Below are 17,200 nucleotides of genomic sequence, written 5' to 3'. Positions count from 1 at the left end.
GCAAAATCAATGTATAAGCCGCGGCTAATAGTTGGGAAATTACGGTATAAGCAAATGTGGTGAATAGGGAGCCCACGAAGGGACATGGTGGGAATACATTTTCTTGAGTTATTATGTTCCTAAGCAATGCTTTTGCATTCCCTTGCAATAAATTTGTGTTACCTCGCAAAGTCAAATGTATTGTGAGAAAACACACGAATATTGCGAGGAAATGGAAAAGTATGGAATCAAAACATCTAGGGCTGAAACGATTCATCGAGTTACTCGAATAACTCGATTACAAAAATTACTCGAGGCAAAAACCCTGCCTCGAAGCCTCGTTAAATTCCTATGACGTGCACTATACGCGCAGGGATCTGATTGTTCCACACGGACCGTTGTTCAGGAAGCACACCATTAGCGCGTGAATTGTGATACATTCTGAATTTAGCTGGCGCAATGGCGGAGTCAAGATATCCATAAATGGCAGAGAATGTCTAAAGTTTTCAAGTAAAGTTTTGGGATCATTACATACTCAAAAAGGAAAAGAACAAGCATCTGAACCTAAATATCCACTCCATGCTGTTTCACCAAGCGTCAATAAAGTAGGCTAGGCTATTTATCAATCTATCTAGCCTATCTATCATCTATCTATGTAGCCTATAGCCTACATTGATGTTGGCTGATTTTAATCACATACTGTATTTGTAGCGATGTCGTGATGGCTTGTTTAGCTTTGATGTTTTTAAGTAAGTAAACTTATTCACGTTCAATTGCAAGACAGTATGCCTAAAAAAGAACCCCTCACACATGCATGCACCCTCATCTTTCCTCACGCACCGCACGCGTCCACACACACGCACACACAGGTTGCTAGGTTACCATAGCAAATAGGCTCACCCCAGAAATGATTTTTTAGTAGCCTAATGGTGAAATTATTTTTTAGTAGCCTAATGGTAGGCTATGTTTTAGTAGCCTAATGGTAAAATTATTTGTTAGTAGCCTAATGGTAAATGCTGCAGGTGTAGAAATCTACATAAAACAGATATTTATGTTGATGTCAGGTCTAGATTACAGCATGAAACTTGTTGTAGGCTACATATTAATACATTAAATTGCTTTCCCTCTTCTCCCTCCCAGCACTTCACAACATAGTATGGACAGCTTTGTTCGCCCTGCTAAGTCATGCACAAGAGGCTGCAATTTTACAGAGAGCATTTTGAACATTATTTAATTGATGGCACTGGCACTTAAAAACACTAAATGGGTAAATTGCAATAAATGGGCTTAGTTTTGTAGCCTAATCTTGGAGTTAGAATAAATACCTCTGTGCCAATTGCTTGATCATTTTACAGCTATGTCATTTTCGTTATGCATTATGTGTTTTGGTTGTTTAAAAATGCAAAAGAAAAATTATCCGATTAATCGATCGATAAAGTGCTAGATTAATCGATTACAAAAAGAATCGATAGCTGCAGCCCTAAAAACAGCGCCATAAAGATTGTGTGCCCCTGAAAAGATATTCACATGTGTAATAGAGTTTTGTCTTTGAGGATATGATTTGCACAAGTGTAGAATCATTTTATAGCTGTGGAATTAATTTGTCTGTATGCAAAAAAAAATGCGTACCTGCAGAAATATTTTGTGCACTTGTGAAAAAAACAATTGCCCACAAGGATTTAGTTTGAATGTGTGTGGAACAGCTTTATAGCTACAGGCATGGAAGAAGTGCGACATCTATCTTTCGTGTGCAAACTGGATCTACGAAGCTACAAAACTTTTTTACAGACACAAATTTTGGCAGTGGTTTGTCGTCGTTTCTGAAGAGCCAATCGGCGAATTTTGGCACGGTCTTGACACCGTTTCTGCAGAGCCAATCAGCACATTGCATCGCCTACTGACTAGCCAATCAGGGGACGTCCTGCGTCACATCTCTCGGCCAGGGTCAGGCACAGAACTAGCGACCGTCAGTTTATAAGCAAGAAGAATCAAGATCAAGAAATCAAGAAGGCTTTCAGTGTTAAAAATTATTGCAGTTTCACTATGTACAAGATGTGCCCTAGCACAGTGGTTAGAGGAGCGAGCTTTGATCTAAGGATCATTGGTTCAAATCCAGCATCAATCGATTTGCCAATGTTGGTTTTGAACTGGATATTTACATACCAATACAAAAGGTTGTAAAAGTAGCCAAATAAGAGTTTGTTAGTGTGTGTCTACAGTTTAACCCTTAGAACCCGATTTACACAAAGTGCATCAAAAAACACACCCTTTCTTCTCTGTTACATTGCTCCGCAACTGTTCATCGCAGATGAAACCTTTATTGCATGACAGAGAAGAAGTGGGGCTTTCCAAAGAGACTAGGCACTTGGCTGTACGATCAAGTATGACATTTTTAAAAAATCATGAAATTAAATCAACTTGCATCTACAGTCTATACTTCTCTGCGTTCACCTGCGCACCCATAACTCTCATTTTGTTTACTCGCGAACCCGTGATCACATAGATATGGCAAGCATATCAGATGAAAGAGGAGACACAGGGCTATCCATTGGTACCATGTATATCGATCCTTCTGGCTTATAAAAACAGACGAAGTGACTGCAAAATATTAACATCATGTACACAAACCAACGCTGCACACCCATTACTCTCGTTTGAATTACTCGTGGACTCGTGATCGGATAGATATGCCACGCATGTCAGATGGAAGAGGAGACACAGAGCCAACATTTGATACCAAGTACATCCTTCTGGGTTATAAAACAGACGAAGTGACAGCAAAATAATAACTTCATATAGCTGGACTTACCCCACATTTTTGTCTGTTTTTGTGGCAAAGCATGTTCATAATCCGGTTTTGAGATCCTAGCAAATTCCTGCATGGCATCCAATTCAAGGCTCACATTGCATCCCAATTTGTTCAACAACACATTTTTTGCCTTTACTTTGTTCATGGCAATGCAGTAAAAAGTTGAGAATCATTATGAGTGCATACACCATAGGCACACATGTTAACACGCAAACCTGGGTCAAGTCAGGTCAGATCAGTTCGTGTCACAGATATGGAGCGCAGAAAGGTCATTTTTCATCACTAAATAAAAAATGGCATTTATTTCCGTAAATCACACACCACATATTTCTGTAAATTGCTCAGCCCCAGAGTATCCCTCCAACATGGCAATTATATTGCCCGATTCAGGGCAGTCTGCCCTACACACACATTAAATGCATGTAGAGCTATGAGCTTGCTGTGGTGAGATACAGGTCAAAATATAAGATTTTTTATAATACGCTTTTTATATTTTAAATCTTTAAAAATCAAAATAAAATCAATAGGCGGGTCAATATAGGTTCAACGTCAAAAAAAATGATACAAAAGTTTTTTTTATGGATTCTGGTACTGTTGGAGATGCTAAATAACATACTAAAAATCTAGTAAAATCTTACCTTGGGAAAGGGGTCATTTTCAAAATGGCTGTCAACAGGTTAGAATGGCTATATCTCAATTACTATTCAGCCTACAGGGGTGATATCAAATGATGGTCAAATTAAACAAGAATAGGATTTTAAATGTAAAAATTGAAAATGTTTCAATGCTCTACCTTTTTCAGCCATAAATTAAAATCAATGCGTTTTAATACAGAGCAAATGCAATACAGGATTATTAACCATCTCCATGGCATGGAGGAAGATAAGACATGTCTTAACTGGTGTTATATCTCATCTAGAGGTTATATGCTTTTAGAAAATATATGGTTTAGGGTGTTTGATTTGTTTTCCCTGGACTGTACATGCCAAAATGTATCTGCTTTACACTAGATTCACCAATACAGAATAGAGGGCAATGTATTGTTCATGGCATGGAGGAAGATGGGACATGTCTTAACTGGTGTTATATCTCATCTGCAGGTTAAATGCTTTCAGAAAATATATAGTTTAGGATGTTTAATCTGTTTTCCCTGGACAAAAGAGGCCAACATGTATCGCTTTACACTAGATTCGCCTATACAGAATAGAGGGCAATGTATTGTGCATTCATGGAGGAAGATGGGACATGTTTTAAATGGTGTTATATCTTATTTACAGATTATATGCTTTCAGAAAATATATATTTTAGGGTGTTTAATTTGTTTTACCTGGACTTAACATGCCAACATATATCCCGTTTACACTAGATTTGCCTATACATTATAGAGGGCATTGTATTGTGCATGCATGGAGGAAGATAAGACATGTCTTAACTGGTGTTATATCTCATCTAGAGGTTATATGCTTTTAGAAAATATATGGTTTTGGGTGTTTAATCTGTTTTGCCTGGACAATATAGGCTAAAATGTTTCCCCTTTACACTATTCGCCTATACAGAATAGAGGGCAATGCATTGTTCATGGCATGGAGGAAGATGGGACATGTTTTAAATGGTGCTATATCTTATCTACAGATTATATGCTTTCAGAAAAAATATATTTTAGGGTGTTTCATTTGTTTTCCCTAGACTGTATATGCCAAAATGTATCGGCTTTAAACTATATTTGCCTACACAGAATAGGGTATGTATTATGCTTGGTGTGGAGGAAGATGGAAATGTTATTTTGTTGATTAATGTTATATTTCATGTACAGGGTATATGCTTTTACAATATGTAGAGTAGAGTTTGCGAGTAAGTGGCTGTTTTATGACTTTAATTAACCATGACCCATGTACTGTATAGGCATGCATTGTATATTTGTGTAGATCATGAATACATGAATAATGCTTCATAGCCAAAATTAGCTTCTGGAGGCCATCTTGGATGCCATCTTGAAAATGACAAGTCTTTCAAAATGATGAACTGATACTTTAGTCTGACGTATATGAATCAGTGACCTCTAAATCTGATTAAACACGAAAAACACTTTCCTAGGCTGAATAATGCGTCAGATATAGCTAAAATTAGCTTCTGGTGGCCATCTTGGACGCCATCTTGAAAATTATAAGTATTTGAAAATTATGAACTGATACTTTAGTGTGACATATATGAATCAGTGACCTCTAAATCTGATTAAACACGAAAAACACTTTCCTAGGCTGATTAATGCTTCAGATATCCCAAATTAGCTTCCGGTGGCCATCTTGGACACCATCTTGAAAATGACCCCTTTACTGGGCTCAGATTTTACTAGATTTTTAATATGTTATTAAGTACATCTAAAGGTACCATAATCAGTTAAAAAAACTTTTCTATCAATTTTTTTGCAGTTAGGTGTTTTTTTTTTTTCATATATTGACCCGCCTACAATGCTAGTACTAATACATGAAATGAATCTGCTGAAAAAAACAATATATAATATGTGTGTGGCACTTACAATGACCAGGATAAATCCTTATGAATAAAGGTAGTGAAAATGCCCTAAAAACAGCTTAGGGTTCTAAGGGTTAAGTGCTTTTATATTGGTAGCTATAGTGAGGATAAGGACTTTATTTGCTATTATGGGTTGGTTGTGTTGCTTGGGCGGTGGCGATTAAAACACCATAATTCACAAAACTGTCTTCTTTTAATGTAGGTATACCTTCATCAAAGGCTATAGGCTTACTTCAAGCCGGGACAGGATAGGTCTACTTGAGTCTATGTGCGTGTGGAAACCATTATTATTATTCCATTCTCACAGTTTTATATGGGCTTATCATGGTAAAGTAGCTTATAATCAGTTAGATTTATTTTCTCCTCCAAACTGGATCGCATAGAATGCAAGGCAGTGCTTCACGTGCGCGTGAAGGGGAGAGAGGCAGACGGAAGGAAGAGTCCGGCAGAGTAATATCCTTCAGTTGAACTTGTTACAGTTAGGCCGTGGAATGAAAGGGCTTTTTCGTAATGTTTGCTAAGCCTACAGGAGTACTGTTTTTCTAAACTGCATTAAAACGTGATCCCTATATGAGGCATTCCTGACTGTAACGTTAAAGATAGCAATTTGCGGGTTGCCTCAGGTGGGGTTGATATTTAATAAAATAAAAAAACCTCAAAGATCTTAATTCTTGATTTCTTATTCTTGATTCTTCTTGCTTATAAACTGACGGTTTTATGCGTTCACTAAACAAAGATTATGGAAATTAAACACCACTTTTCCATCAAAAAGCTTGTTGTAAAAGGCATAACTTGTTAGATTTAAGACCTAAGTTCGCTAGTTCTGTGCCTGACCCTGGGCGAGAGATGTGACACAGGATGTCCCCTGATTGGCTAATCAGTAGGCGATGCAATGTGCTGATTGCCTCTGCAGAAACGCTGTCAAGACCGTGCCAATTTGCTGATTGGCTCTTCAGAAACGATGACAAAACGCTGCCAAAATTCGTCTCTGTAAAAAAGTTTTATAGTTTCATAGATCCAGTTTGCACACGAAAGATGTCGCACTTCTCCCATGCCTATAGCTATAAAGCTGTTCCACACACATTCAAACTAAATCCCCGTGAACAAATGTTTTTCACAAGTGCACAAAATATTTTTGCAGGTACGCATTTTTTTTGCACACAGACAAATTAATACCACAGCTACAAAACGGTTCTACACTTGTGCAAATCATATCCTCGAAGACAAAACTCTATTACACATGTGAATATATTTTCACGGGCACACAATCTTTATGGCGTTGTTTTGATTCCATAGAAAAGGAGCTCTAAAAATACATTTCCACCTCTAAAAAAGAATTCCCATCATGACCCTTTGCGTGCTCCGTAGGTGATGCACCTGACTTAGCAGAGAGTCTGGCCTAGATCCATTGGCAAACGTTTATTTCCTGGTTGTTGGACGCTTGTCTGAAGTTTGAAATCATTGGAGTTCAATCACTAAAGTTTGGTATAATGATGTATGTTACACAACGATAATGATAGGCTTGCAACTTAAACGTAATCGCTCTCAGGAACAGCCTCTGTTCGCTGGTTGGTTCGGAGACAAGTTGCCGAAGTAAACGAAGTGAACGAGAGCTATTCCAAACGGAGTACTGTAGGGAAATGTAAATGAGCGGAAGTACTTAGACAGGCGGAGTCAGGCTAGATGCACACAAGTTTGGGGGAGAAAATCTTTTGTATGTACTCGTATGTACATATCTTTCGTATGTACCTACAGTTAGTGTGAATCATAGGCAATAACCAAAGAAAAGAAGGGAGATGATTTGCACCTCCATTAATCGCACAACGGCTGTAGTTGTGTTTATACAACACGATTTCACAAAATGTGGTTTCTGTCAGAAACCAAGTAGGACCTGCACTATGACCATATACATGCTCAGCATATGTTTTTCATTTAGTCAAGTGAAATGTGGTATAATAATCCATAGGGTCATGTTCAGTCATGTAACGTGAGTAAGACAGAAGGGTAACACTTTATAATAACTACACACAATTCATCATTTATTAAGCCTTTGTTACTTATTAGTTAATGGTTTGTTCATTAGTAATTTATTGTTCACACATAATTTATCATCAGTAAAGCATTTGTTCACACAGTTATAAATGGTTTGTTCATAGTAAATAAGCCTATATCTAAAATATGTTTATACATTATTGTTAATACTTAATACATTATCTAATAATATGTTTTTGATGAAGTAATATTTCCATTATTTAACAGTTGTTACATACACATGCACTAATGATTAGTTAGGGTGAGGATACATCTTTTATAAACCACTTCTTAATACTATAATTCATGATTAACTCAGGAGTTGCAAGTGGTTAGTTAATGATATTTTGTGAGCTCATCTATCAACACATTTAAAAATGAGTTATAAAGTTTACATTTGCATTTATTCATTTAGCAGACATTTTCACCCAAAGTGATTTACACATGTCAATGAAATTAAAGGGCAAGGCCACATTGGTGGACGCCAGGGTTTGAACCCCCAACTTTATGGGTTACTGCATGCTAACCTGGCTACTTATCCACTACACTACCTCTGCCCAGTGGTATTACAACAGTCAATTCAAAAATATAATATAGATATGCGTGTTTACTATGAACAAACCATTTTAACTGTGTGTAAACATGATTTACAAATGAGAATTAATGTAGGAATAATGCTTTACATATGAAGAATACAGTTTTTAATAATAGTTTACAGATGCATAGTCTTGCATAGTCGTAGGTGTTTCCATCTGGGCCAAGGTAGTGTAGTGGATGAGGAGCTGGACTAGCATGCAGTAGCCTAAAAAGTTGGGGGTTCGATTCCTGGCTTTAACTGTTGTGTCAATGGCCTTCAATTTAATTGACATGTGTACGTCGCTTGTCTGCTAAATTAATGAGTGTGAATGTAATCTTTACAACTCATTTGAAAATGCGTTGCACGGCAGAGAAAATCCTCACTTTAGATAAGCTCACAAAATATCATTAACTAACCACTTGTAACTCCTGAGTTAATCATGATTTATAGTATTAGGAAGTGGTTTATAAAATATGTATCCTCACCATAACTAATCATTAGTGCATGTGTATGTGTTAAATAATTAAAAAGTAAATATTACTTCATCAACTAAATATTATTGCATAATTTATTAAGTATTAACAATAATTTATAAACATATTTTAGATATAGGCTTATTATGTACAAACAATTTATAACTGTGTGTACAAATACTTTATTTATGAGAATTAACATAGGAGCAATGCTTTACAAATGATGAACAAAGCATTTTGTAATAGTTTGCAACTGGTTTATAATGGGAAAATGATTTCATTTATAAGTGGTTGTTTCATTATTTATTAAGTATAAATCATGTATTTACAAACATATTTTTTGCATAGGCTTATTTACTATGAACAAACCATTTATAACTGTGAACAAATGCTTTACTGATGATAAACTAGAAATGTAATGCCAGAGGAATTACAGTAGTGGATGGAAAGCTGATGGCTTAATGTTGGTGGGAGATTCCTGAAAAAAAAAAATTGAATCACTTAATCTTTGGGTTCATACAAACCCTCGTACCAAAAAACCTTGTGTGTCAAGGCGTTCTTGAACTTGACATTTGACCTCCAACATCAATTCACTTCATCTTTGAGTCCATACAAACTCTCATACCAAATTTCAGGCATGTATGTCAAGGCATTCTTGAGATATCGCGCTCAGAGTATTCATGGACTTGACCTTTGACCTCCAACATCAACTCACTTCATCTTTGAGTCCATACAAACACTTTTACCAAATTTATAGCATGCGTCAAGCCGTTCTGGAGATATAATGCGCAAAGCATGAGATATGGCTGTGACTTTTATTTTGACACACGGGAAACACTGTGTCAAACACTGTAGTTTTAGGGAGCGCCAGATTGTATGCATTAGAAGCTGAGACAGTTGGATTCACAGGTGACACCTGTGCCAGTGTTCTGATTAGCCCGGGAACTACTCTGGGAGCTCAAAGGTGCGATTTGTAGGATTGTTACCGAACGTTCTGTAGGCCAAAATCAAAACACTGGTTAACGTTCTCAAGACTACCAGACGCGAGCCTATTTTGGGTTGCCAGATGTAATGAAGACTTAGCTAACGTTAGTTGACCAGCTGCTTTAACGTTTCTCCAACCATGACCCAGCTACACATTACGGAAACAGTGAAAACAAAAAATACCTCTCTAACCAACGTAACATATTTAGCTGAAGTTAGCAAAGCAGATGAAGTTTAGCCTATAGGCTAGGCTACCTGTTGTGGAGAAATATGGCCAGCTCTGCGTCAGACTTGATATTCTTCGTTTGATGAAGACGTCACCATCTCAGGAAGCTCCTCCGATGTCCACTTAATTTGTTTCTTGTTTTCATTTTGGAAATTTGCCTGCCTCTCGTAGGCGTTCATGACTACAATTGACAGCAAGTTGACAGTTGGCCTTTGCTAATTTGGCAACACAAATAGGAGGACACGCCAGCCCATTACTAATACGCTATTCTAGAATTAATCGTTTAAAACATAAACGAAAATTCCAAGAGATTCCGCCCCGTAACTCTTTTTTTTCGGGTTTACGGGTTATAGTAATGTTGTCAAATAAGCCATTACTTCAATTCATCGTGTTTCCTTACTCTCTGACAACATATGGTGATCATTTTTGGAATGGTTAGTTTATTTTCCATTATTTCCTACATACTGATCCTTTAACGAGCACAGCTGGCTTTAGGCCATTATGACATCACAGCCATTCAAGTCTATGGGGGGAAAAATGAGCTTTTAACATTTTTAATGCCCTATTTCTCAAAAAAAAAAAGAAATAATAACTCTCTTGCCCCACTCCAGACCTTCAGAACGGTTATTTCAACATGTCTGTACGTTAAGCGGTTAGAGTCGCATTCACTCTTGAAAAGGTAAAAAGAAAAGGTTATAAGAAGAAGAAGAAGCCAGGAGATTTTAAGATAGTGAATTCCATCAATGAACAAACCATTAACTAATAAGTATCAAAGGCTTAATAAATGATTAATTGTGTGTAGTTATTATAAAGTGCTACCATTACAGACTTTCTTTAGTGTTTATGTCTCTCTTGTTTAACATTGTTAAAATTGTATGATAAACAAGCAGAATAAAAATAATAACAAAAAAGAAAACTGGGGGAGAAACTACCTAATCCCTGTGTTATTATTTTTATAGCTCAAAACAGCTTTAGCCTATGACTGAGCATTATAAAAATGTTTATGCCTTAGGTGTAAGTCATTGGTGAAACAAGCATTGTGTAAAGGTTAATAGAGATTAGTTTGTGTTACAGTGAACAGTCAATTTATTTCAATTTGATACCTTTGACATTCAGTTTGACCACTAGTAGGTAGTATGTTTTGGGGGCTGGGGGTTTGTTTGAAGGTTGCTTGGAGGCTGTTTGCTGACAGGCCTGCCCCCGCTGCTAAAACAATCTAGAGGAAACACTGTTTTATATTAGAAAACCCCCCCCCCACACATAACAGTCTTAATTAGCGTTGTATGACTTAATACACAGCTCCTTCATCCTTGTGAAAGTTTGTAGAAGCCCGGCTTCATGTTATCTTCTCCCTGTGGCAGTGGATAGTTTGTAGCCCATTTAAGCAAGGAGGGAACGTAAACCCACAGAGCCTATGCCATAGGCCTGGCCAGATAGGAGAGGAGACTGCTTTGAAAGTGTATACCACCATCTAGTGGAGAGGAGAAGGAACACTGGGAACATGCTCTTTGTAAATGAAATGATTCGTTTTTCATCTTCCTATTATATACAAAACAATTGAACAAAACAAAAAACCTCCAGTTATCAATGATACATATGACAAAAATGTTAAGCTTTGATTGCAATTCTTATTAAGTGTAGATTCAAGATGTTGTTCAAGACATGTCAGACCACTTAGTAAACCATGCAAATTATACTGCATTTAAATATGAAAATAGTATCTGCAAACAAAAATAAAATGCAAAGATAGTCAACATATATGCGTATAGCTCTCACTGAGGGTCTGTACCCTTTTGACTTCTTTAACTGAATGAGCATTAAAAAGTAGGCATGTTTATTAAAGATACTATTTGCTGATTCACCACCAGTTGATCAAAGCAGCTTGATAGGCATTATGCAGAGTTCTGATAATCCTATCACTGGTCCTCTTAAATGATGTGAAATATTAAAAAAGAAGAGTAAATGTTAATGTTGTATAATGGCAAAATAGCTATATCATCACTTAATTCTTCTCATCACAAGTTTTTTTTTTTAGCTGAAAGTAATAACATATTAATGTATTATGTTTACATCATCATGAATAAGTAGACATTCCTCAGCACAAACCTATGTTTTAAAACTAGGTATGAATTTATATTAAATGAAACATTCAGGTTTTGAGTTTTTTGTCATATACAGTTGATAAACAATACCACATCACATCAATACCACTAATGCAATTCTTTAGCTCAGAGCCAGCTCAACTTTACAGAGCAAGTTAAACATTTTAAAATATTGAATATAAATATTAGAATAGTAATTCAACATTTATTTTTTCCAAACACTATGGCCTGGTTTTAAACTCATAATGCCTCTTTCCATTTTTGTCCATTGCCTATTTTACAATAATGTATTTATTGTTTTTACATTATGTACTTAATAATACATTATGTACTTTTTATGTGCTGCCTGTCTGCTTGTTGTGTGTAACTGTCCTAAGTGTTTTGAGACCATAATCAAACTGAACATTAAATAACAATAAATTGAGATTGAATTGAATTGAGTCCCCACATTTTGCTACATCCAAACATGTTCTCTCGCTATTTACTCTTGGCCATTGTTATGTCTGGTTTTGCAGGTGTCTAAGACTGACCCATCACCAAAGAGGGAGATGCCCACCATGATACTGTTCAGTGTGGTGTTTGCATTAAGGGTATGAACCATCATTGAACCTCATAACTTAAATGCTTAATGTACAGGCACATCTAAAAATAGAATATCATCAAAATTTATTTTTTTCCCATAATTTATTTCAAAAAGTGAAACTTTCATATAATCTAGATTCATTACACATAAAGTGAACAATTTTTTTGTTTGTTTGTTTTAATCTTGGTGATTACGGTTTACAACTCATGGAAATGAAAAATCCAGTATGTGGATAAAGAGTTAGAATAATTACTCAAATAAATAGTAATTATTCTAAATAATTAATAAATAATTTATGATACAGAAATGTCGATCTGAGTAGAGCTCTAATCAGTTAATTAAGTCAAAACACCAGCAATGGTTTCCTGAACCTTTAATCTCTTAGTCTGGACAGGGCAAGGGACTTTTCCCACAATATTTACATGTTTTAGATGCACCTGTAGTGTTGTTTGTGTTGTGTCAGGGCAATTAATAGTCTGTTTTTCTCATGTCTCAAAAGTGGGCTCATCACAGAAAATGTGCCTCCTTGCTGCTTATATATGTTTGTTTTTTTAAAACCTAAACACCTCCAGAATGCTGAATTACCTGAATTGAATCATGTAAATAATTGTGTATTTAGAAACATTTATAGTGTTTCCCATAACAAAGATCCCCTTGCTGTTAAAATATATTACTCAGAAACAGTTGTTTCAAACTCATAAAAACAAATGTAGAAGCCATAGCTTACAAAGAATTCACCTTGAAATCTGATATTAATCTACATTGCAATAGTTACCATTCAACCCTGCCTGGTTTGTTTGACTATTTTTGTAGATTAATAATTAAAAGGGGGAAATGTATTTCTGTCATCTTAGTAACATGTAAGATGTTAATGTCATTGTTTGAATACTTTGAGTAGGAAATGTATGTGTTCATGCATTATAAATAGGTACTAAATTAGCATTTTGCTGACACAACACACAATAGTGACACAGCTTGGGCGGGTTCCAGTTTTTGGGGTAGCATAAGGGCATTTTCGTAGAAATGGTGTAGGTGGCAAGGCTATCAGGGCTGTGCCAGTCGCTCAGTCATGGGGGGTGGCAGGGGCGGGGGCTTTGGGCTCTGCTTAATCATGCTGCCCCCTGTGGGCCACCTCCCCTGAGGCGCTGAGTCATGCCTGGCAAGTCAGAATGCCGTGTCATGTTCTGGAGAATGTCTGCCATTCCTTCCACACCTGCTGTTTTGCCTTATCCACTGGCAAAAGGCACCAGCTTGACTCAGCAGAAAAGAGCTGCCTGGAAAAAGTAATGCCTTTTGACAGTTTTAATGACAGAATAAACTTTTCATTCAAAATTATGTTACTGACTTCAAAATGATTTGAAGTGTTTCGTAGTTGTATGATTTAACAGAAAGCAGTGTTGTTTCATATATGTATTCTGCATTGTATAACCCTATACATTAAATAAAATAAAATACCTGCATACAAAAACCCACTACAATGAATACAATAAAAATACTCCTATACAATACAATTCCCCATTAACATATGAAGTAGGTGTCATACGTGTCACTTTCATAAGGTTTTAATTCAAAATGGCCAACTTTATTGTATAGTTTCTTATTTATAGTCTTGTAAAGATGCTTAAATATACTGCACTCAAATGATGATACTGAGTTTGAAACCAAAAGCATCTATATCTTTTGAACTTAATTCAGATTCCCAGGAGCCTATTTGCAATTAGCTGTTTGAAAATCAAACAAATACTCCTTGGCAGATCAGAGCTGGTGGGAAGGAGTCATGCCTTTAGAATAGCTTTAGCTTTGTTCATTAGAAAATAAACATTTCATTCAAAATTATTTTAAGTGTTTCTTAATGCCCTAAAGGTAGTTGTATTACTCCCATGTTTTAACAGAAAGCAGTGTTGTCTCATATATGTATTTTACATTGTATAACCCCATACAATAAATAAAATAAAAAGGCCTTGATACCAAAGCCCAATACAGTTCGTCTAATACAAAATAACTCCATACAATAAAATTCGCCTTTTAACTTATGAAGTAGGTGTCATGCATGTTACTCTAAAAAAGGTTTAAAATGAAAATTGGCAACTTTATTTGACCTGTTTCTTATTAGTAGTCTTGTAAAGTCTACTTAGTAAACTTTTTTAAGTTTAAGTAACAGTGTGTAAATCAAACTTATTTCCCTTGTTAGATGCATTCCTAGGAAATAACATGTATATCGAGTTGCAATAAGCCCTTTTGTTTTGGAAAAACAAACAAACAAATACACCTTGTGACCTACAGTATAGTATAATATAATATAATATATATAGGCGGGTCAATATAGGATTCAACGTCCAAAAAATTGATACAAAAGGTTTTTTTTATGGATTCTGGTACTGTTGGACATGCTAAATAACATACTAAAAATCTAGTAAAATCTGACCTTGGGAAAGGGGTCATTTTCAAAATGGCCGCCAAAATGGCTTTCAACAGGTTAGAATGGCTATATCTCAATTACTATTCAGCCTACAGGGGTGAAATTGATATCAAATGATGGTCAAATTAAACAAGAATAGGATTTTAAATGTAAAAATGGAAAATGTTTCAATGCTCTACCTTTTTCAGCCATAAATTAAAATCAATGCGTTTTAATACAGAGCAAATGCAATACAGGATTATTAACCATCTCCATGGCATGGAGGAAGATAAGACATGTCTTAACTGGTGTTATATCTCATCTAGAGGTTATATGCTTTTAGAAAATATATGGTTTGGGGTGTTTAATCTGTTTTGCCTGGACAATATAGGCTAAAATGTATCCCCTTTACACTAGATTCGCCTATACAGAATAGAGGGCAATGCATTGTTCATGGCATGGAGGAAGATGGGACATGTCTTAACTGGTGTTATATCTCATCTGCAGGTTATATGCTTTCAGAAAATATGTAGTTTAGGGTGTTTGATTTGTTTTCCCTGGACTGTACATGCCAAAATGTATCTGCTTTACACTAGATTCACCAATACAGAATAGAGGGCAACGTATTGTTCATGGCATGGAGGAAGATGGGACATGTCTTAACTGGTGTTATATCTCATCTGCAGGTTAAATGCTTTCAGAAAATATATATTTTAGGGTGTTTCATTTGTTTTCACTGGACTGTATATGCCAAAATGTATCGGCTTTACACTATATTTGCCTATACAGAATAGAATATGTATTATGTTTGGTGTGGAGGAAGATGGAAATGTTATTTTGTTGATTAATGTTATATTTCATGTACAGGGTATATGCTTTTACAATATGTAGAGTAGAGTTTGCGAGTAAGTGGCTGTTTTATGACTTGTTTAATGAACCATGACCCATGTACTGTATAGGCATGCATTGTATATTTGTGTAGATCAATAATTGTTGGCATCTATCATTAGGGGGGAGCTAATTAAACTGAATCTTAAACTATATGCATAAGAAGATCAGAAATAATTATTATATCATTATTCACCATCCTCTGACTCCTCTGAAAGGAACTTGTGTGGATTGTCACATTGTTCATTTTGACACGTTCCACAGGCAGCAGTGCAAGGTAATCCATATCTTCTACACGAACAGCGGAGTGTCTTGCAGAAATGCACACAATTAAGAACAGTTGACTGTCTCTGTACTTGGATCTAACATGAAAGAGTATTTGATTGAGGTTGATTCCATTCCATTCGGTAATCAGTATCTGAAAGCTAAACTGAGGGAGCGGTACGGGAATGACATATGTTTCACAGAAGGGAAAGGTTTTGAAGGCATGGTGACACTGAGAGAGAAAACATCATGCATCCTCAGGTCCTACTATAAGAACACTAAAAAAGTTGGAGATGAAGAGTCATCAGTGACCTCTTAATCTGATAAAACATGAAAAACACTTTCCTAGGCTGAATAATGCTTCAGATATAGCCAAAATTAGCCTCTGGTGGCCATCTTGGATGCCATCTTGAAAATGACGAGTCTTTCAAAATGATGAACTGATACTTTAGTCTGACATACATGAATCAGCGACCTTTAAATCTGATTAAACACGACAAACACTTTCCTAGGCTGAATAATGCGTCAGATATAGCCAAAATTAGCTTCTGGTGGCCATCTTGGACGCCGTCTGGAAAATTATAAGTCTTTGAAAATAATGAACTGATACTTTAGTGTGACATATAAGAATCAGTGACCTCTAAATCTGATTAAACACGAAAAACACTTTCCTAGGCTGATTAATGCTTCAGATATCCCAAATTAGCTTCTGGTGGCCATCTTGGACGCCATCTTGAAAATGACCCCTTTACTGGGGTCAGATTTTACTAGATTTTTAATATGTTATTAAGTACATCTAAAGGTATCATAATCAGTTAAAAACCTTTTGTATCAATTATTTTGAGGTTAGGTGTTTTTTTCATATATTGACCCGCCTAATAATAATATAATATAATGTAATATAATATAATATTTATTAATTGCTTGTTGAACAAAAAGCATTCTATAAGTGAGGGCATCCTTCACAAACCGCACTGTCACCCCAATGTCACTCATTTCAGTTTGTTAACAATATAATTAGAGAATGGACAGTGATAGTTTTTGCTGCCCCCTACAGGCCAACGCCGACCCGTCGGTCATCAGCTGCATGCACAACCTGTCGCGCCGCATCGCCATTGCTCTTCAGCATGAGGAGCGCCGCTGCCAGTACCTGACCCGCGAGGCCAAGCTCATGCTGGCCGTGCAAGACGAGGTCACCACCATGACTGAGAGTGAGTGCAATTGGGCCACACCACTAGAAACACACACACACACACAAACACACACACACACACACACACCACCACTACAAACACACACACACATTAAGTAGTGGGGAAAAATAGTCATATAGTGTATAGTTTGCCCTATGAAT

At 36.2% G+C, this 17,200-nt stretch overlaps 1 protein-coding gene across 2 annotated transcripts in view; it reads left to right on the top strand.

Annotated features, from left to right (window-relative positions):
* Positions 1 to 17,200, top strand: part of nprl3 (NPR3-like, GATOR1 complex subunit) — a 31,266-nt gene that overhangs the window by 9,196 nt on the left and 4,870 nt on the right. For both annotated transcript variants that reach the window (XM_076266336.1, XM_076266335.1), the window contains 2 exons: positions 12,229 to 12,303; positions 16,904 to 17,057. In XM_076266336.1, coding sequence (XP_076122451.1) covers positions 12,229 to 12,303; positions 16,904 to 17,057 — 229 coding nt within the window. The remainder of the gene's footprint in view (positions 1 to 12,228; positions 12,304 to 16,903; positions 17,058 to 17,200) is intronic.

The sequence above is a fragment of the Alosa pseudoharengus genome, unplaced genomic scaffold (assembly GCF_046254945.1).
Source record: "Alosa pseudoharengus isolate Yale_2024_CS ecotype anadromous, Long Island Sound unplaced genomic scaffold, YU_APseudo_1.1 YU_APseudo_1.1_scf_4, whole genome shotgun sequence".
Taxonomy (NCBI): domain Eukaryota; kingdom Metazoa; phylum Chordata; class Actinopteri; order Clupeiformes; family Clupeidae; genus Alosa; species Alosa pseudoharengus.
The sequence above is the reverse complement of the archived record's forward strand: the minus strand, read 5'-3'. Positions and strand labels throughout refer to the sequence as shown.